We start from the raw sequence: 21,251 nt of genomic DNA, 5'->3' as shown, positions 1-21,251 counted from the left end.
CCCCGTTTATTTCCTCTCACTTCTCCCTCCTACCAAACACCCTCCAATTGCCAACAAAAATTGTCCAAGAAGAAATACCATATAAAAAGACAGACAAATCCCATAAACTATAATGGAGTGTTAAAAAAAAACGGGGGACCTCTGATGACCCTTTTGTCTCCTTTTTTTTATATAAGAATGATGAAAATTATTCAAATCAACAAAAGAACTACTTGTACAAGCATTTAGCAGAACCATAAAGACCAGACAGAGTGTATTTCTAGCATGCCAATATCTTAAAAACATAAAATATGAAAGGAGACAAAGAATAAGATAATGAAAAATAGGAAAAGAGACGGAGAGCTGCATCAACTACCTCTGCTTCATTGATGATCTGTAATTAAATACTGAGATCCACTGAGAGACTGGACTACCTGATCGAATGTTCTTCCTAGGCTGCTCACCATCTTCTAACTCCACAAGTGATCTTCCTCTTTTTTGACCAAACTACATTTAAATATTCAACATTTAGTTGAAAAAAAAATCATATTACTAAACGCTAATCGATAAGCTATGACATAAGGCAACCACCTTAGCTACCCCATCAGTTCTGATTGGTCGCAGAGACACATTAAGAGCTATGCTGCCATCAAAAAGAGAAATAAGCTTTGAATAATTGGGCTCTTCATCGAATCTCATGTTGGTCACCATCTCAAGGAATTTTTGAAAATGAGGAGGGCACAAGCAGCATAATTTGTTAGAGGAAGTTGCCATCTTTCTCTTACAGACAAGGAACCCTTTATTGTCACCCTGCATCTCAAGAATTTACCAAAGCATTAAAAAAACAAAAAAGGTCAGCAAAATAAGATGTTTCAACTGGAAATGTTAAATGGAAACTGAAATTAACTCACAATGTAGCCCTGCCAGGGAAGTTTTCCTTTAAGAAGAAATACCAAGGTATAAGCTAGCGAGTCAAGATCATCCTGACGGCTCCCTGTTCTGCCTAAATGAGCATGTACACTCGCATAGCGTACAGTTCCCCTATCAAAAGTCAAAAATTATATCAAGCTTCCAAAAAAATCATGTTAAGTGAAACAGACAAGTGGTTTAGCTTTCTTTCTTTATTTCTGAGAACCATCTTACATCCTAACCATTGACCATGCATAGCCTTACTAAAGGAAGTAGTACCTGAAAACATCCGGCTTTTGGTCATATTCAACATGACGACCAAATGATGCATCTCTCCATTTTGATGCTGAAGAAGAAAAGTAAGATTAGTTTTGTGCAATAATTATGATAGGTACAAAAGCAGATTGTCATGGTTTTGTGAAATGAAGTTGTTCTAGAATTGATATAGCCTCCACTGCTATACAAGCAACTGTATCTTCAGACAACCTTTAAAAAGAGTAGACATTTAGAAATAATCAATGTAAATACCAAAAGGTAATTATTCAAATATCTTTTTAGTTGGGAAATATATGTGTATATTAAGAATAGATAATAAAATCTGAAACATTGGAAAGAGTAACTTGGGAGGAGGAAGAAAGAACACACAATTTCTTACATTTGGTTATTAGTGTTCCAAAGATCCCATAAACTTGGGCCAAGCATGTCCATGACCTATTTTCAGAATCAGGAAATCGTTAGTCATGAATATTTACTGGCAAAAGCAATTTCAAAACAACTAAAAGAATCACTTACAGATAGAATGGAAACTGACTAAGATATTGTAGTCTCCTTGCTGGCCTCTATAATGGACAGAGGGAATTCCATAACAACCATTGAGAGAACTGTTATGTTTTTTTTTAACAAAAACACCAATTAGGTAATAAAACTTGTCGATTAATAACTAATAACAAAAAAAATTACCTGTACACTTTCCACTCATATGGAGGACCGTGACTGCAGCCTTTACTATTTTTATGCTCTAACTTCAAAGCAACCTAGAAAAGGTTAATGGGATTGCCATTAGCAGCATAAAAAACTTCCTTAATAATTGTACAAGAGTGAAACATGCGGGAGGGGGAAAAACCTCAAAGGCATCAGGCCCAGTTCTAGCGATACCACCAGCCACTCTTCTTCCCACGAATACTTGTCCAAAACCCCCCTTCCCCAGCTTTCTATCTAACTTGTACAGTGGAGAATTGCCAATCTGCACCTGAAGATGTATTTAAAAAACATTATTAGTATTACACAACAAGCTCAGTCCACAAACTACATGGAGAAGTAGCCTTTTTTTGGAAACCACAAAATTCATACATATCTAAAGCACATAAATGTGAAACAGAAATCATGTAGTGTAAAAAGAAAAAATTGCACACTGTCAATCAAATAGATGCAAAGGTTTAAAGGTTCACTTAGCAACAATATATAGTTACTACAAAATACTCGAATCAAATTAAAACAAAAAACTTCTGCAACATGAAAGAGGTGTATGCAACAAACATGGATTATAATACCAATAATGAAAAAGATGTACAAACAGAATCCTATAAAGTTGAATTCAGGAAAGCAAAAAAATATTATCCTCTCTTGATTAGCAAGAAAAAACTATTAAGCTATACAAACCAGGGTGGTACAATAAGTCTGACAATTGAAATTTTACCCAGTGCATAGAGGAGCTGTACTACTGCCATCAAAACGGTTCCCACTTTCACCATGCTTGTAAATTCTTCTGCAGACACAAACAATGAAAAGCATGTAAAATTTTGGTACAAGAGAAATAAACTACATATATTCATTCCTCTATATTGATCAATTGGTGACTGTAAATAGCCACAACTAGTAAAACTTTAAACCTTACAGAAATAAGCAGCCTCTGCTTCTTGAATCTTGAATAATTCTTTATGCACATTCAATAGCAATTATTTGACAATACAAGTGAACGAAAAACCAAAATCCTTGTGGACTTTTCAAACTCATCTTTGACATAAAAAATATGTTTCTTGATTTGAATGTCTAAAACTCTAACCAAGTTTATAGGATTCTGTTTGTACACCAGAGAACCAAAAAAAGAGCACAAAAAGACTAAGTAAGAAGCATAAAAAAGAAGAATACTTTGTTCTTCTTCTCAAGCTTCAAGATTTTTGAGTTAAAGATAGAGAAAGAAAAAAAAAAGATATATAAAGAGTCTTTCACAGAATATTTCTCGAGTATTACAATATTGTACCTTTGATAAATATTTGAATCAAGATTATAAGTTTTATGACAGATGTTTGAGAAGTATATATATGTGTATATAATATGTATACACTAAGGAAATCAAGGATGTTTCTGTGTTGTGTACATGTTTGTTGGTTTGAATTGTATGTGAATAATGTTGGGATAAGGCTTGAGTGCATGATTTTTGTTCTATGTTTTGATCGCTTTGGTGGGGGTTAGAGTGATTACAGCCAAATCCAAATATATGACTCACCAAAACTGATTCCTATGTATATGGGTCAATAATACAAATATCTTTGACATAATTTAAAAAACTAACCTATTATATATATGCATATTCAGTATTTTAATCATTAAAAAATATTTTACTTAACTATAACCACATATTTAGGAAACAACAACCATTCAGTATAAAATGTAAATTTAGTTTTAATTTTTGTAAAGTAGGAAATATAATAAAAATTAATTATAAAAAAACAATTTAATATTTTCAAATTTTTATTTCATTAAATATAGATATCTCATGTGTAATCAGCACAAATATAGTTTTAATCAGCACAAATCCAAATATATGACTCACCAAAACTGATTCCTATGTATATGGGTCAATAATACAAATATCTTTGACATAATTTAAAAAACTAACCTATTATATATATGCATATTCAGTATTTTAATAATTAAAAAATATTTTACTTAACTATAACCACATATTTAGGAAACAACAACCATTCAGTATAAAATGTAAATTTAGTTTTAATTTTTGTAAAGTAGGAAATATAATAAAAATTAATTATAAAAAAACAATTTAATATTTTTCAAATTTTTATTTCATTAAATATAGATATCTCATGTATAATCAACATAAATATAGGAAATAAAAGTATTAATTAAAAAAATTACAAATAACTAGGTTGAAATTTAAATTTTAGTTTTTCAAGGAGGATACTATCTAAGAAAATTAATAAATATAGTAAGTATCTCTTTTTTTTTCACTAGTTTATCAACATTTTGTTGAGGTATATATGGCATATACTGATTAAATATCATGGCTATATTGGTTTGATTGTTTAATTAAAAAAATTTCTTTAGGTGCTTCAACTGGGTGTAAGGAGAAGGTACTGACAAACAAGTTTTTATTCTCTCTACCATATTTCACTAAAACAATATGCATTGAAATTAACTTGGAAATAAAAACATTGATCATAGACATATACATCTCTTTTTTTTTTATGAATGTTGTTATACTTTCTTGAAGATTCATTAGGTCTTTTCTGACATTTTGATCAAACAAATCAAACACTCTTTGATGGAAATCTATAATCAAAGAAAAAAAAAATACAAAGAACAAGTAACTAGTTCACTTATCTTATATGATATGCTTCTTTATTTAAAATTTATTTATTTCTTTCTATTTCAGGTGCTTCAACTGAGATATAGAGATAGAAGGAGAGTTTTTGGTGCTTCAATTACAACAAATATAGAAGGAACTAGTACCAAATATCAATATTAGGTTTGAACTCCCTACTATATTTTTTTACTAAAACAATATCCATTGAAATCAATTACTCAATAACAAGCATCATAGACATATCTATTTTTCTAAATTGAATTTATTTAAAAACAATGAGTTAAATATTTCTAATTTTATTTCACTCATATTACTAACATTGCACTAGCTAGTCAATACACTAGTACATTATCACAATTATAGTAAAATAGTATACAAAAATCATTGAAACTTCATTTCTTAAATCTGTCTGTGTAGAGCATATATGTTTATAAATATATATATATATAATAAAATGTCAATTATTACTGCTATGTAGAGACACTTCTATGACTTTCTTAGTTCTCTATTATTAGAACAGATTCGGAAAAAAAAATTTTAAACCAAATTGAAGCCTACCCAAGAACAGAACAAAAAAAAAACCAAGCTTCCTAGGATTTGTTCTAACTTCAAGAAGCCTATTAATTATACCATCAAGAACCGAACCATTCATTTTCTTTTCTGGTCTTCTCCTTCTTGTGATGATGGTGAACCTAAAAAACCAAGTCTTTTTGACTTACACAACACCAGAGAACCAAAAAAAGAGCACAACAAGACTAAGTAAGAAGCATAAAGAAGAAGAATACTTTGTTCTTCTTCTCAAGCTTCAAGATTTTTGAGTGAGAGATAGAGAAAGAAAAGAAAAGAAAAAAAAAGATATTCTGAGTCTTTCACATAATATTTCTAGAGTATTACAATATTGTACCTTTGATAAATATTTGAATCGAGATTATAAGTTTTATGACAGATGTTTGAGAAGTAGTATAAAATGTCATTTGTATCCAAAGTCATTTTAGAAGTATGAAACTAAATTTTTTCTTCAGGTATCAAACCATACGTTTTAGTACAACTTGATTCCATGTGAACTTTTTTTTGGCTATGTTTCTTCCATGCAGAGGACAGTTTCTTTTGGAGAAATGTGTTACCAAAATGACTTTTACAAGTTTCAATTGAAATGATTTTTCCAGGACAGTCAAAATATTTGTCATCTCTTGTCCTAGTTGTAGTAATAATATTTGTAACTTTAGATGTATTGTCATAATAGGTCAAAAATGTTTTGGCATTCTTAACAGTCATTTTGAGAAATTCAACTAAAAATTCATTTGGGTTAAAATTACTCATATCAAGTTACATTTCCCACAACTGTCAATGATATATATGAGCTAGACCAAGTTCCCACCTTTAACCAATATATATATATGTGTATATAGTCTGTGTACATTAAGGAAATCAGAAGAAAAAAATTTAAAACCAAATTCAAGCCTACCCAAAACAGAACAAGAAAAAAAACCAAGCTTTCACTACACCAAACACCCATTACCATAACACATCATTATAATACTATTTTAAAAGAGTTATTTTATATATAAAGTTATTGAGTAAATCACACGCGGCAAAGTTAAAAATAAAGCGCCAAGTGAAAAAAAACAGAGGCAAATTTTTCTAATTTTCACTATCTCGGACCGAAGTCTTATCTCTTTCTCATTTTCCCTTTTTTCCCGTTCTCCTTCTCGTCTCTCTCTTCCCTTCACCCTAGCAGCACTCCCGTAACCACCATCATCCTCATCTCCGACCACCAAACCACCATCCTCACACCCGTTTTTCTCCGAGCCAAGCTCCAAATCTCAGGCACCCGTGAACCCAACCCCCAAACCAAGTGACCCCAGGTGCGAGCCCACCTCTACGTGCCTTCGGCCCAGTGGTCTCATCGTTCTTGGAGATCGTCGTTGGAAAAACTGCCATTGGGATTTGACTCCCTCTATTTTTCTCGAATTGATTACCAAGACAGAGCTAAGCGTCTCAAAGAGAAAACTCTTGATGTTGTATGGCAGGGATCCAGGTCCCTTGGTTCTTCTTCACAGGTTAGGAACCTCTTTATTTTATTACCACTAATTGATTTGATATATTAATTCTTATATTTGTCGCTTCTACTAGTCATGTGCTTGGATTCCAAGTAACTTTCTTTATTAATTTTATCCTCAGATTTTCACTGGCATATCGCCCCGGCATTATGATCCTCCTGATGGTTTCACGTTTGAAATAAATGATGTTTCACCACCTATTTAGGTAAGTTTGATTGATCAATAATGTAGATAATGCCTGAAAGTTTGCATCAGAATGCATTCTGAAACATGTTTTTTGGTTGTAGGATGATACTCTTATGTTTGACTATAATGTTCAAGAGCGAGTGAATGACTTTGTTGCTGCCGCTTTAGCTCAGGTAAGAATTAGAGAGGAACCATTTAGTCGAATTCCATGTTTGCTAGATTACTGTATGCAAATGATCAATATTTAAAATAATAGGAGTCTACACATTAAATTCCATATCCTAATAATTGCATTTATGTTCATTGTGTAGATCATGATAAATCTGATAAACCTTTGTGTTTAGTTTTTTTGTTTTTGGTAACCTCAAATTCTGTAGGAATTTTAGTGGAATTCTTTTGGAATGATTAAAGTAAACGTTTTCTCTTCTTGTAGGCTAACGTGGCAAGAACCAATCACATTATGTGGATGATGGGGATAGATTTTCGTTATCAATATGCAATTTCATGGTTCAGGCAGATGGACAAGTTTATTCACTATGTAAATCAGGTAGTCCTATAGATCTTTGCATATTGAATGAGTTAAATAGAAATATGTTGCTCAATCTGAATACCGAAGTAATATTTATTACCTGTTCATTGTCATTCCATCCTGGAGTTCTTGTTGAAGTCTAAAGTTACTAAATTGCATTAATTTGTCGATTCTTAGGATGGGCGTGTGAATGCACTGTATTCAACACCATCTCTTTACACTGATGTGAAACATGCAACTGATGAGAAATGGCCTCTTGAAACTGATCACTTTTTCTCGTGAGTAAAGTTTGATGTCTGCATTTCAGTTTTAGTTTTCAAGAATTTCTTCTTAAAATGTATTCCCTTTTTTAAAGGTATGCAGATCATCCAAATGCTTATTGGACCGGGTACTTTACAAGTCGTCCAGGACTTAAAGGTTACGTTAGAGCTTTGAGTGGTTACTATCTGGTATATCCTGAGCCTCTTTTATATATTTAGAGTTTCTCTCAAGTATCTGGCAAGCTTCTACTGTCTCTTTTTAAACATCTATTGGTTTTTTATTCTAATGAACAGACAGCTAGGCAGTTGGAGTTTTTTAAAGGAAGGGTTGACTCAGGGCCAAACACTGAGGTACTTGCTGATGCTTTGGCAATTGCTCAACATCATGATGCAGTTAGTGGTACAGAAAGATAGCACGTTGCTGCTGATTATGCTTTGCGACTTTCTTTGGGCTACAAGGAGGTGCATATTTTCAACAACCAAGTTAACTTCAAAATATTTTTTATGTATTAAATTTCATATGAATCATTTCTGTTTACTTTTTTTTTTTTGTAGGCTGAGAAGGTGGTTGCCTCTTCTTTAGCATACTTGACACAACCAGATTCAAGCTCTGGAGTTGAAAACTTTCAACAGGCAAGTTGTCATTAGGTTTACAATATTTTCCTTCTCACTTGTGAGTTTTGACCTTATGTACTCTTTCTTTTACCCTGCTACTGGAACCCTTTTTTTGGTCATATACAAATAGGGCATAAATGGTTTTATTTCATTTCCCATGTTGCATGAGGCATCTTAGTCTATTGAAATTTGGGAACCTACATGCCATTGAGGCATGAAAGGGAGTAAATTGAACTTTTCTTTATTAGCTTTCATTTCAAAAGGGATTGGTTTAGGCTTTTATAATGTTGATGCATTTATTTAAGCACCTCTAACTTCAATCTTCAACACCATTATTATTACACTTTTCTCAGTAACAGAGTGTACATCAATTCAGTTTTATGTTTTGGCTTTTCTTGGCAGTGTCCTCTTCTTAACATAAGTTATTGTCCTCCATCAGAAGTTGTCCTGTCTGATGGGAAAAGTTTGGTAAGTACATTTTTACTTGTAAGTTGTAATATCCAACTCAATTGAGTATCAGAGAATTCCCTTTTTTATGTCATCTTATCATCATGTATTTTCTTGCTAGGTCGTTGTCATCTACAATTCCCTAGGGTGGAAGAGAGAAGAAGTAATACGAATTCCTGTAAGTAGCTAAACTGTACTTCAAATGCTGATCAACATAAATTTGAAAAGGTCTACTTGAACTGATGATTTCTATTACACACTTTTAACCAAAAAGAGTTCCAATATTGAACACTTGAGGACAGAACGCTATGTCTATATGTGTCAAACACTTTCTTAATTTAAGAAGTAACCATCATTGACTTGGAGAAAACTGCAAAAAATATAAGGTTGTATATATTAACTTATTCATGTTTACTAATGGCTTTGCAACTGAAATTTTATGTAGCTTTCCACTGACAGAATTAGTGTTCAGGATTCTAGTGGGAAGAAAGTTGAAGCCCAGCTTCTTCCTATATTGAATGCCACTTTTAGTGTTAGAAATTATTATGTGAGAGCATATTTGGGTGAATCTCCGAGAGAAACAGTTAAATATTGGCTTGCATTTACAGTGTCAGTACCGCCAATTAGTTTTAGCACTTACATAATTTCTACCACTAAACAAACAGGTTGGCCATATTGTAATGTTTAAGGTGTTACATATAAGAGCTCTCCAAGTTAGACCTGATAATATAATTATTGCTCTACTTTACAGGCTCTAGTGTAGCCATTTCTTCTGTGTACAGGTGAGAAGAAAGTATAGACAACAATATAGAAGTTGGACAAGGAAGTTTGAAGCTAATTTATTCAGCTCGTGATGAAAAGCTTTCACACTATGCTAACAACAGAAATTTGGTATGCTATGTTGAAGATTTAGTTTCCCAGTACCTTTTCCACTTCATTTTATATGGTTTGTTTTTGTATGGAGTTTTTTTATGTATCTTCTAATATTCAATCTTAATTCAAAATTAACACGTATAGGTAAATTATCTCATAGACATGCCATGGACAGTGATGCTAATCTTTTTCCTCTTTTTCTTTTTTTGGTTTCCAATTTCCTTGTACATTCATGTATTTGCTCATGCTTTTATAAAATTCTATATTGATGGACAAAGATGGTGATGTGTTTACTATGTTATGTTCCTATTGAAGATTACAGCATCTGCAGAACAGTCATACATTTATTACAGTGGAAACGATGGAACTGATAAAGATCCACAGGTAGTGAATTATCTATGCACTTAAAAATTTTACTGTGCTTTGTCAATTCCTAGATTACTTCTATTGTTTAGAGTAGTTTTAGCTGTTATCAATGTGGTCTTGTATTTTCTGTTGAAGGCTTCTGGAGCATATGTCTTTCGTCCAAATGGCACATTTCCAATCAAATCCGATAGCGAGGTAACTAAAGTCGTTTAATTTGTGTAAATTTTTTAAATGATCATGAACTGTCAATTTATAGAATTGAGTACCTAAAGGTAACACTCCTATGTTCTAGGCTTCTCTAACTATGGTTCGAGGTCCGCTACTGGATGAAGTACACCAACGGCTCAATCCATGGATATCTCAGGTGATTTGCTGCTCCAAATATAACAAGATCATATAGTTGTTTTAGACTTGATATATCAAACTGTAATTGGGTAGGATTGATTAGATAACATGTTTGGAATTGTGTTCTCAACCTAGGGACATTATTCCTTATAATTTTCGTAACAAACCCAAATGTATGCACAGATTACTAGGGTATTCAAGGAAAAGGAAAACGATGAAGTTGAGTTTACTGTAAGTTAACTTCTGAAATTGATCTACCAAGAGCACAGAGAATTCTGTTAACTTTGTTTTTCATATATATATATATAGTTGTCAATTTACTGTTTGCTAATTATGTTATTCTATTTTTAGATTGGACCTATACCTGTGGATGATAGCATAGGAAAAGAAATCACTACTCAAATTACAACAGCCTTAAAGACTAATGGAACATTCTACACAGATTCTAACGGACGTGACTTCATTAAGAGGGTATTCTAAATCTCTAATACTTAAATTTGATAAGAGATATTTGAATCACACACTGTGCTACTTTATATATCATTGTACAGTTAAATATATGGAAGTTGAAGATCTTTGCGGTTTATTTTCAAGTCTTTATTCCATCTCATGGAAGCATACATGAAGTTATTGTCCTGTGTGCTTCTGTTTCTTGATGCATTGAAACATACGACTCATATAGATATGTTATGGTATTGATTCAATTTATTCTCAAGCTACATTGATCTTACCTCCATTCCATTTTACAATTTTTATAGTAAGCATCAATTATTGAGCATGTACTTAGTTCACCTGTCTCAATTCAGTTTTTGAGAGGAAATCCAAAAACATATGCTTTGTTTTTGTTTTTCTCATGTTCAGCATTCTCTATGTATTATATTTCTGACTGCTTTCTTGCCTTTTGTTATTATTTTTCAGATTAATCTTGGAATATACATGCAAGACAGTATCTCAGAATTGCCAATGTTGGTTGACCGTTCAGTTGGGGGATCCAGTTTAGTGGATGGTCAGATAGAGCTTATGCTCCACAGGTTTCTATTCTCTTTGATTCTTTTCCAAGATTAATTATTATTCCCTGGTTTAATGCATTTGATTTAATCAGCTAGGATTGCTTCCTCATGACTTCGAACAGGCTGCTTTGATTTTGTACGAGATTACTTCATGATGATTCAAGAGGAGTTGGTGAGGTGTTGAATGAAACAGTTTGTCTTCATGATAAATGCGAGGGTTTAACTGTAAGTATACCATTTTTCCATCCTCTATTTATAGTTGAGTTGATAATGGTGTCTATGAACAAATTTTCAAATGACACAGGGAGAACTAATAGACTCAGGTTCCATACGGATATTTACAATCAAGACGACCAAAGAAAATATGATATTTTATAAGCTATTATTTTCTGTTTGATTTAGTTGTTATTTCTTATATTAGACCCATTTTGCAAGGTCTGATTCTAATCTGGCTTGAGCCCTAGGTGAGCACGTTACATTTTGGTACTAATTATTCTTAGCGATTCTTTTTTATTAAGACTCCTGTTTGGTCAGTAATGATATGTAATTAAATCTCCTCTGCTGTAGGTTCATGCGGCCAGAAACTGCACAGGGCATATTTGTTAACTTCAAAGACTTGTACTATTACAATGGGAACAAGCTTCCTTTTGCTGTTGCTCAAATTGGCCAGGCTTTCAGAAATGAGATTCTTAATTTTCTTATCTTTGGACTTTAGCACTTATGTTTGCATAGGATGCTCATATTATTTCTAATTGGTAACGGGTCTTTGTAACTAGTATTTGGTTCTTAAGCGTCTTATGTGCTATTTTTGAATCTTTGATAACAAATATTCTATCAAGTTTTGGTTGTAGTATTCAAATGCTGTGATGTTATTCTTTTCTAGGATTTACCTTTTGATCTTTTTGAACCATACATATGTTTATACATATATTTGGTTGTCAATTATGATTATAACTGTATTAATATGTATATATTTTTATTTGAAGAATCAATAATGGTTGGGTTCCCTTATCAACACTATAGTTGGAAATTTGAAACTCTCAATTTCAAATATTCATGTCAGATATGAGGACAGTGAAAGGTGTGTAATAGCAAGTTAAATTTTATATTTTGGAATCTTAACATTCTTATTTTCTGTCTGAATTTTAATTTCCTATTCTCTAGCAATCCTGGTCACCCATTTGCTGCAGGTGTGACCTTGGAGAAACTCTTAGCTTCCTTCTGAGTGGGTCCAGGTAGAACCAATATTTAGTTTATTCTTGCAGTTACATATGTTGAGGGCATGTTCAAACTATGAAACTTTGATCATTTATTTGCTTCAGGTTTTTAGATATGGCACTGAAGAAGGCAAACCTGCTGATAGAATTGTCAAACAACACACTTATATTCTGGAACCAATTACAGGAAATGCAAAGTATATTCTGGATGATGTCATTCTCTGTTTATCAAAGGTTTAATTTCATAATTCAATTGTGATTGGATACTTGGAGGCATGTTTTGATTGGCCTTGAAAATTTAGTATCTTGTTGTTGCAGGATGGATAAAAGGATATGTTAAAACTAGCTGATAACTTTTCTGCCTTTAATCAACGCTTAAAATATGCGCATTTTCGTCCACATGTTTCTGTGAAATCTGATCCTCGTTCTTGGTGGAAGTATGCTTATAGAGCTGTATCTGACAAAGTGAAGAAGGGAAGGTAACTTCTTTAGGACATGGCTTTGTGTATAATGCAAGATATATTTATATAGAATTAGTCAAAATTGTTAACTCACTGTAGCAGTTAATAGGAACTTTAATTACATTGTTTGGTATTGTTAAGTAGTACATACTACCTTATTGTATATCAACTTAACCTTTTAGATTATTTAATGTTGTTTTTGTATCTATGCAATCAAGATATTTCTATTGGCATGTATTGCTTATATTGTATATATTTTATTAGCTATAATAGTACTTATTAATTAGCTTGACAATTTTTTTTGCTGCTGAAATTACCTTGACTTAGCATGGCTTGAAATTTGTATTTTTGTTTAAAGGTGCATGAAACTTTCTTGCTTATAAATTATGTTCTCATATGTGTGGTGCCACTAACACTCTGTTTTGGTTATTGATTATAAGCCCTGTTTATTTTATGAAAAAATCTGCACATTCTTGTTGATTAAGATTCTAGGTGCTATAATTGGAGGTTTTACTTAGCTCTCTTTCATAGATAAAAGAGTCAAAGTTCCAGAGTATTATTAACATATTGGATTTATTGCATTGCATTTTAATCATGATTTTTTGTAGATTTTGTGCTGTAAAGACTGTTATTTCTCTGTTCTTCATCAATTAAATTGATTAGTATATTTTCACTGTTAGTTGGAAGATATGCAGCTGTTGTTGACATGAACCAGGTTTTAACTAGAATTAGAGGTTTTAACTAGAATTAGCCTAACATGATCTACATTTCTGCATAGCATGCACACATATCATGTATTTACAATTAGACAGAGACACTTAGAGAGATCTGAATGAGTCATGTGTCAGAGCTTGGCTCTATTCTAGGTTAGTTTCTTCAAAGTCTTTGTTCCTGATTTTTGTCTATTTCCAGCCTTCATTGCTGAGCTTTTTTGGGGGGCTATGTTTTCTAAAGACAAAACAGAGTATTACATCTTATTTTCCGGTTTACATTATTGGAATTTTCTTTGGCCATTATTTCCATTCCTTCATAGCCATCAAGTCTGATTTTACCTTTCACAATGTCTGAAACAACTGTGACAAGTGATTGCTTATATTGAATTGTGTCACCCTCTTTAACGGTAAATTGGCCATAATAATATATCATTATATTTTGAGCACACCATGTCACTATGTTAGGTACCTTTTGGCATATTTTAGGCAAGTATCCAAGACTAGGTCTTGTAAGTCAACATACCTCTATAATTTTTTAGGCTAATGAGTTCTTATGAATATTGTTGACTATTTTTAATAATAGATAATATTTTAATTGTTTCATCTTTCTTTTGTCCAAGTAATCTATAGTGATTACTTTCTTTTTTAATAGTTCAGGGTATTTCTTTTTTTAATACTTTCTTTTGTCAAACATCTTACTTGCCTAGATGTCACGTTAAGTATTATTTATTTCTTTAATTATTTTTATTGTTACACTAAATAAAGAGAAGTTAAGTTTTCAGTTTTACAGAAACATTTACTTTTGCCCTTTGGCTACTGAATTAATATGATAATTTGCAAACCTCTTTTTTTTCTCTATGGGATACTAAATTGTAGAAAATGACAGCTTAACTGTCTATTTTGCAGATTGATGTAGGCATTGGATCTTCATCATTTGCAAAATCACAGGGCCCGGAATGACTCATTGATAGTGGATGTTTTCCAGGTGAGTGGGAATTAAAGTCTTCTTTCTTGAAAGCTATATTTCTTCTTTCCTTGAACCATAAGCATTTATTTTTTCCTGTACTGGTACAAAAGTATTTTCTTCTCTTACAATGTTTATATGTTAATGGTCAGGGCCAATATAAGTCGACACTGGTTTGCCCAGCATGTGGAAAGATTTCAATCACTTTTGATCCCTTCATGTATTTGTCGTTGCCGCTACCTTCAACTGCAACTCGGCAAATAACGGTGACTGTGTTTTACGGCGATGGAAGTGGTCTTCCTATGCTATACACTGTTAGTTTGCTAAAGCAAGGTTGCTGTAAAGATCTTAGTGAACAACTAAGTAATGCTTGTTGCTTGAATGCTGATGAGATTCTTCTGCTTGCAGAGGTAAATTTGGTTTCCATTGATATCTGCTACAATTTATTTTATTTATTCCCTTACTAGTGGTTGAGTATCTGTAATTTCGATTTCCAGGTTTATGAACATAAGATTTTTCGATATTTGGAAAACCCCTCAGAGCTATTGGCTCCAATTAAGGAGGATGACCACTTATAGACTTTCTAAAAACGTCGTGGGAAGATCCAGAGTTGAAATAATTCATCGACCACATGAAAAGTAAGCTTGCATCCCTATCCTTATGTAATTGGTAAATCGCACTGGTAAACATGTGATGTACAAACTGGTGTTGCCAATCCATCTATTGAAAAATAGCTTTAACTAAGTAATTTCAAAAGGGGATTATAGTATCAATTAAAATAATTATTGGCTACTTGTTCATTAAGAAGCTGAAGTCCGTATGAATAAAGTTCAAGCGCTCCAAGTCAAGTGTTGACTGAATAATACTGGCTATATTATCTGCTTTTGAGAAATATGTGTTTTAATTTTTTGTATCCTAGTCATTTTATGTCTTGGATCATCTACGCAGACTGCTTGTTAGACTTCTGCTGGATTTCCTAACTTAGATAGTTAGATTTTTCAGGTGCCCGTCAGACAGTGTTAAGGGTTGTCAGGGAAAGCTTATCAGTACCCCTTTTGTTACTTATTTAAAAGAGCCAATATGTGGAGCCAATGTTGAAGCCGCTATTACTAGATTGTTGTCACCTTTGAAGAGAACGCGTCCTTCGGTTAAGCTCCAGAATGGTAAGGAAAATGGATTTGAAAAAGAGGTTATTGAAGAACCATCAAACAGCTACAATTCTAAGAACTTGTCAATGGATGATGCAAAAGTAGAGGAAAAATCCAGCGAATCATTATTTCTGTGTTGAAAGTAGTAAATTTTAGACTCCTTGAATACTTAAAGAATATTTTGTTGTTGATGACAGTGTTGCATGTTTTAAACTAAATTGTGGATTGTTAATTCAATGTAGAATGTTCTTACTTTTTGTTATTTGAAAATCAAGTTCATTTGATGTTGCTAGTATATATTAGAAAGCTAATTTTAATTATATAAAAAAAATTAAAATATAATAGAATAAATTAGTGTAATATAAATAAAATATATAATGAGAATTTAAATATATCTAAATATAACAATAATACGAAAATTGAGTTATAATATATATTACAATAACACTTTTTATGCAAAGAATTATGTTATGGAAACTTCATTATATAACACAAATAATGTGTTATACTAAAGTGTAGTATAACACAAAAAATGTGTTATAGTAAAGTGTAGTATAACACAAAAATAGTGTTATAGTATCGACTATAAATAACATAATTCAACACTTATCTATATATTAAAATAACACAGAAATTGTGTTATCGTTGACAGTACAATAACACATCTGTATAACACTGATAAAGTGTTATGTAAAGTACCCTGACCTACGATAACATAGCCTGTCTTAACACATCAGAAAGTGTTATCGTAGGTTTTTATAACACATTTTTGGTGTTATTAAAAGCATTTTTTCTTTTAGTGTTTACCTGTGTGAAGATCGTTGGGGCTCATCATGATGCTGCGTTGCTGGGGCTCATCAGAGGTGAAAAGCATACTGAGCATTGGTTCGTGGTTGTGGTTCAAGAGGACATTGCTGGACTTGCGATTTCCCCATACAGAGGATCCCCTGGCGATTCCTTGGATTAGTTTAGAAGGAGTATATTAATAAATTAATGACTGTGAAAGAATATGATTTTGTGTTTGTGTGTGTATGTGGAGATTTCTCTTACCGTGCATAAAAGCTGCCTTTAGGAATGAACTCGGAGACTAACAGTTTCTCCTCTCTCCACCGAACCGCCTCGTCTCGACGTCGAATGCCATAGACAACCCAAATGACCATGGCGACCTTATAGGTTGACCCTAACCCGCCATTACCAAGCACCTCCGCCGCAGCCCAAAAAAACCCTATTCGTCTCACCATTATCAAATCAATCATGGACCCTCAACTTCGAATGAGAGAGACAAAGAGAGTTAGAGTTAGAGGGAGACAGGAATACGAGAGAGAGGGGAAGAATAATGGGGTCTGGGTTTAATTTCAATTGAGTGAGAGGGAGCTGGGGATTTGAGAGTGTGTAGGGGAATATGAAGAAGAAAATGAAATGGGGCTTTTCTTTGCAGCTTTATTGGCTATGGTAGCTGGGCGAAAGGGTGAGAGAGAGAGGGATTAGAAGAATAAAACTTTGAATCAGAGACACAAAGAGAGCTAGAGTGAGAAGGAGCTGTAATACGAGAGAGAGGGGAAGAATAATGGGGTATGGGGTTTGATTTCAACTGAGAGATAGAGAGATTACAGTGAGATGAAGCTAGGGCTTTGTGAGTGTATAGGGGAAATATGAAGAAGAAAAAAAAATGGGGCTCTCGGATTAGGTTAATTTAGCTGAAGTCGTGAGAAAGGGTGAGAGAGAGAGGGATTAAGTACACGGAACAAACAAAAACCCCAAAAATATTGAAACTATTTAAAATTTAAAATATTGCTTAAAAAAAATGTATTATAATTTTAAAATATTGATTGTAATGATTTTATCTTTTACTTCATTTTAATTTAGAAATAAAATTAAAAAGAAAAATAAAATACTTAGAGAAAGGAAAATAGCCACACTTATTGATTTAATATTATTTTAATAAAATTATTTATTTTCCCATATAACATAGCACAATTTATATTCCATTGATAGAAATACCCCATTTGAATTCGTAAAATTTCGAAGTTAATTATGTGGTAGTACGTTTTTTCGATTGAGGAATGAGCTTCTTTATTAATAATTTTTCTAAAAAAGTATTTTAGGGTCTGATTGGTTCACGATTTGAAAATTGTATTTTTGAAAAGTGTGATTCTGAAATAAAAATTTGAATTCATTGTCTGGAAACATGTTTCTGAAAATGTGATTGGTTGCACTTTGTTAGCTGTTTTTTAGTTTTAAAAAACTGAATATATGATTGGTAGATAATCTAAAAATATAAAACTCAAATTACAATTTGTGGACTTAAATTTTGTTTTTGCTTTGTTAGCTATTTTTATTTGATAATGTTTAACTTTTAGCATAGAATTGAAATGATAAATTTGTATTTATTTATTAATAGTAATTTTTTTTGTAATCTTTATTTTATAAAATATTTTATCATTAGCTTAATTTTATTTTAAAAAATATAATATAAATTAGAATCAAGTGATATCCCCTTGTATAATTTTCCAATGGAATATTTTAACAAATATATATAGTTGGATAGAAATTTTAAATTGAAGAAAATACCCCTTTTTATATAAAAAAAAAATAGAGACTAAATAGTCTAACACTAGAAAGAAAGAAAAAAAAATTGTCAATTAAGAAAAAGTCGAGTACACAGCACTTTCCAAAAAAATAAATGTAAACAGCCTAATAATAGGAATAATATAAAGAGGATGTAAGATAAAAGTGGTCAGAAAAAAAAAAGGAGGATGACACTGAAAACGTGAAAATGTTGTTTTCTAAATCCCTTTAATAAATTAGAATTTGTTTTTAAAATGAGTTTTCAAAAATGATAAACCAAACAAGCTTTTTTTTAGGTCCCACAACTTTTAAATTTCAAAAACATAAAATATGATTTGAATTCTATACCAATCACACCCGTGTACAAACTTTATCAATTTTACTATTGTGAGACATTCTATTAATTTTTCCTTTATTTTTGATCATTTTTTATATTAAAGTTGGAATTTAAGAATTCTTCTAGTTTTTGTAAAAAAAATTGGCAGCGAAATTTCCCAATATTTTTTTATTAGTTTAAGTATTCAAGATTTTTTTCATTAAAACTACTCACGCATCCATAGACTGAGATAGTAGTCACTCATTCTGGGATTGAGATAGATTTATTACTTGTTGACTAATTTTTTTGTCAATTACAAATAAATCAATAAAGCGTAAAAAAAATCAAACACATGATATGTACGAGATTTAGGTTATTAATTAGTCCTAGTGCACGAGTTAATTGTATTGAGAAATAAGAACTTGCAAAACTTAAGTTCTTTAGAGATTTATTTGGTCGCATTTTTGCATGCACTAAGTAATACTCTAACACTATTTATAAGCTTATTATTTTGGTTTTAGTATCATTGAACCTTATAGTTCTATATATTTAATTATTTTAAATTTGAATTTATAGTAGGATTTTCTAAAGTTTTTTGGTTTTTTTATTTTTATTTTACTTTTGTAATTAAATTTGTTTCATGAATAATAAATTTAGTATTTATTCCTTAAAAAATAAAATTTTAAAATTTTTGTTAAATGATTTTTAATTTTTTTTATTAGATTTTAAATAAATTTTTAATATTTGAATGAATTTTTTAAATAAAACATAAAAAAGAATGGCATGTACCAATTAAAGACTTACACATATGTGTCTATTGGCACTTAAATTAAACACATTTATAAAAAAAAAAAAATGCATGTAATCGAGTAGGATAAGAAACACTTATACTAATATCCTACCCTATACGCGCATCGAATACATGTTTTTTGTACCATAACTCTATTATACCCTATAACTACAATTCAAGGGAAAATTAAGTATTTTACTTTTCTCAATGTAGTATAATTGATTAGTGCTCAAAAGATGTCATTTTATCAAGTTTAAGTTCAAATTAAATTAAGTTTTGAATAATATTTTCTTGAATTTATTATGATATATTCTTTAAATGGAAAATATTAGTTTTAATTTAATTTAAAAATACTTTATATGAATTATAATGCATTTGAGCCTAATTAAAAGAAAAAAATATAGAAAAGAAAAGAAAATTATTAAACTTGAAAAATGAGAGCTGAAAAATGATATTATTGTAGTTAACTTCTTTTTTTATTATTTCAGGCCCAAAGAGCCCAGCAGGCCCACGGTTTCAGCAGCCCAAGCCCAGCACAAGCTCTCTCTTCTCTTTGCCCAGCCGCCACGTGTCACCGCCACAGCCTGCCAGCCACTCGCCTCGCGCCACCTGTCCACAGCCATTCCCTTTTTCCCTTCAGCTCCTTCTTTCAGCCATTCCACCACGTGATCAAATTCTACAATCAATATCATATGCCAATTGACCCAGCATGTGATCTCCACCAACGTGATCCTTGACTCCCAACCGCCAAGGTCCAAATACAATCTTCAGCATCACCAAGGCCCATCTGCCTTCAGTCCTCCTTCAGGCACACGCACGCCCAAGCTTCCCCAAATGAAGGGCCAATTCACCCCAGCCAGCTGCCTACGTGTCGCACTCCCATTGGCTAGAAATTGGTCAATGGACCAGCTGCCACCAGCCACCTTCAACCCATATTTTGTGGGTATTGGGCCTTGCAAAATTACCATTTTGAGCTTTCAAACTCATCTTTTTTGGTGCTTTTGAAAAAGGGCATTTGGCCATACACCAAAATATCTAGGGTAATATTAATAATAAGATTTGATTTTTTTTAAATCATAATTTATTATTAATATTTCAGATTTATTTTGTAAACCATATTTTGTTGTTTAATTTCTTTTTAGTCCTTTTCCCCATCTATAAATAGGGACACTTTCTTCACATTTGGTATGTAATTTTTAGAGTAGAGAAACTATAGCAAAATTTCCACTCACTTTCTTCTCATATTTTCTTCTTAGAATTTTGTGAGAATCATGAGCATAATGGCCTAATCTTCCTAGGAAGGTTAGGGATGATTCCAAATGCAAGTGATGTTATTTTGCTACTTTGATTTACTATGTTCTTAATGTAATATATTTGAGTTATTTATGTTCTTTCATCTCTATCTTTATTTTGTTATCTCTATTTACTTATGCTAATAGTATATAGGATTAGTCATGCTCTTTCTATGTGCTTCTAGTAAAAGTAATATTGATACATAATTTTATGTCTAATCTTCTATTGCATTATTGCCCTTGGGTATTTTGTCATTTTTAGATTTTTCATAAGATTAACATTGTGCTTTTAAAGTAAAGAACTTTATAACTCAAATGAACTTTTGTTAGAAAAACTATGGACTTTAATGTTAGATTTTCCAAGTAAATGTTGGGATGTGAACTATTTAGTTGTGTATTTTTGTAAATCAAGTAACCAAGTAACTATACAAGCATATGGATGATTCTTGAAACCTTTCATTTTCTCAAACTCTTGATTACATCTTACCTTTATTTTACTTATCTCATTTCATCACTTTATCAAAATACAATACCAAAATCTCAAACATCTTTCCATTTACAATTTTATTTACTTCTTGTTACTAACTTTTTGTGCTATT

General features: G+C 31.7%; 1 protein-coding gene and 2 pseudogenes across 4 annotated transcripts; 2 read left to right on the top strand and 1 right to left on the bottom strand.

Annotated features, from left to right (window-relative positions):
• Positions 1-881: 881 nt before the first annotated feature.
• On the bottom strand, positions 882-2,639 carry LOC133815549 (casein kinase 1-like protein HD16; annotated as a pseudogene).
• On the top strand, positions 2,638-10,041 carry LOC133815548 (alpha-mannosidase At3g26720-like; annotated as a pseudogene).
• Positions 10,042-10,113: 72 nt separating this feature from the next.
• Positions 10,114-15,765, top strand: LOC133819504 (alpha-mannosidase At3g26720-like). 4 transcript variants are annotated; one of them, XR_009886366.1, is made up of 8 exons: positions 10,114-10,192; positions 10,525-10,644; positions 11,092-11,204; positions 12,348-12,418; positions 14,481-14,559; positions 14,691-14,948; positions 15,036-15,176; positions 15,541-15,765. XR_009886366.1 is itself a non-coding variant. In XM_062252765.1 (6 exons), the coding sequence occupies exons 1-4, from the start codon at positions 10,133-10,135 to the stop codon at positions 14,488-14,490; spliced, it is 303 nt and encodes a 100-aa protein (XP_062108749.1). In that variant the 5' UTR covers positions 10,114-10,132; the 3' UTR covers positions 14,491-14,559; positions 14,691-14,948; positions 15,036-15,117. The 4 variants fall into 4 exon arrangements, 1 of the variants encoding a protein (XP_062108749.1); XR_009886367.1 differs by lacking the exons at positions 10,114-10,192; positions 12,348-12,418 and adding an exon at positions 10,388-10,404; XM_062252765.1 differs by lacking the exons at positions 12,348-12,418; positions 15,541-15,765 and having other exon boundaries at positions 15,036-15,117.
• The last annotated feature ends 5,486 nt before the right edge of the window (positions 15,766-21,251 follow it).

Source organism: Humulus lupulus, chromosome 2 (assembly GCF_963169125.1).
Source record: "Humulus lupulus chromosome 2, drHumLupu1.1, whole genome shotgun sequence".
In the NCBI taxonomy this organism is placed as follows: Eukaryota; Viridiplantae; Streptophyta; class Magnoliopsida; order Rosales; family Cannabaceae; genus Humulus; species Humulus lupulus.
Note: the sequence above shows the minus strand (reverse complement) of the source record. Positions and strands in the feature narration are given on the sequence as shown.

Bases quoted from the DNA above. Each gene is read 5' to 3' on its own strand.
- LOC133819504 (XM_062252765.1), top strand. From the start codon at position 10,133: ATGGTTCGAGGTCCGCTACTGGATGAAGTACACCAACGGCTCAATCCA. The intron at 10,193-10,524 runs GTGATTTGCTGC...TTCTATTTTTAG, and splicing joins TCAATCCATGGATATCTCAG to ATTGGACCTATACCTGTGGA. The intron at 10,645-11,091 runs GTATTCTAAATC...ATTATTTTTCAG, and splicing joins GACGTGACTTCATTAAGAGG to ATTAATCTTGGAATATACAT.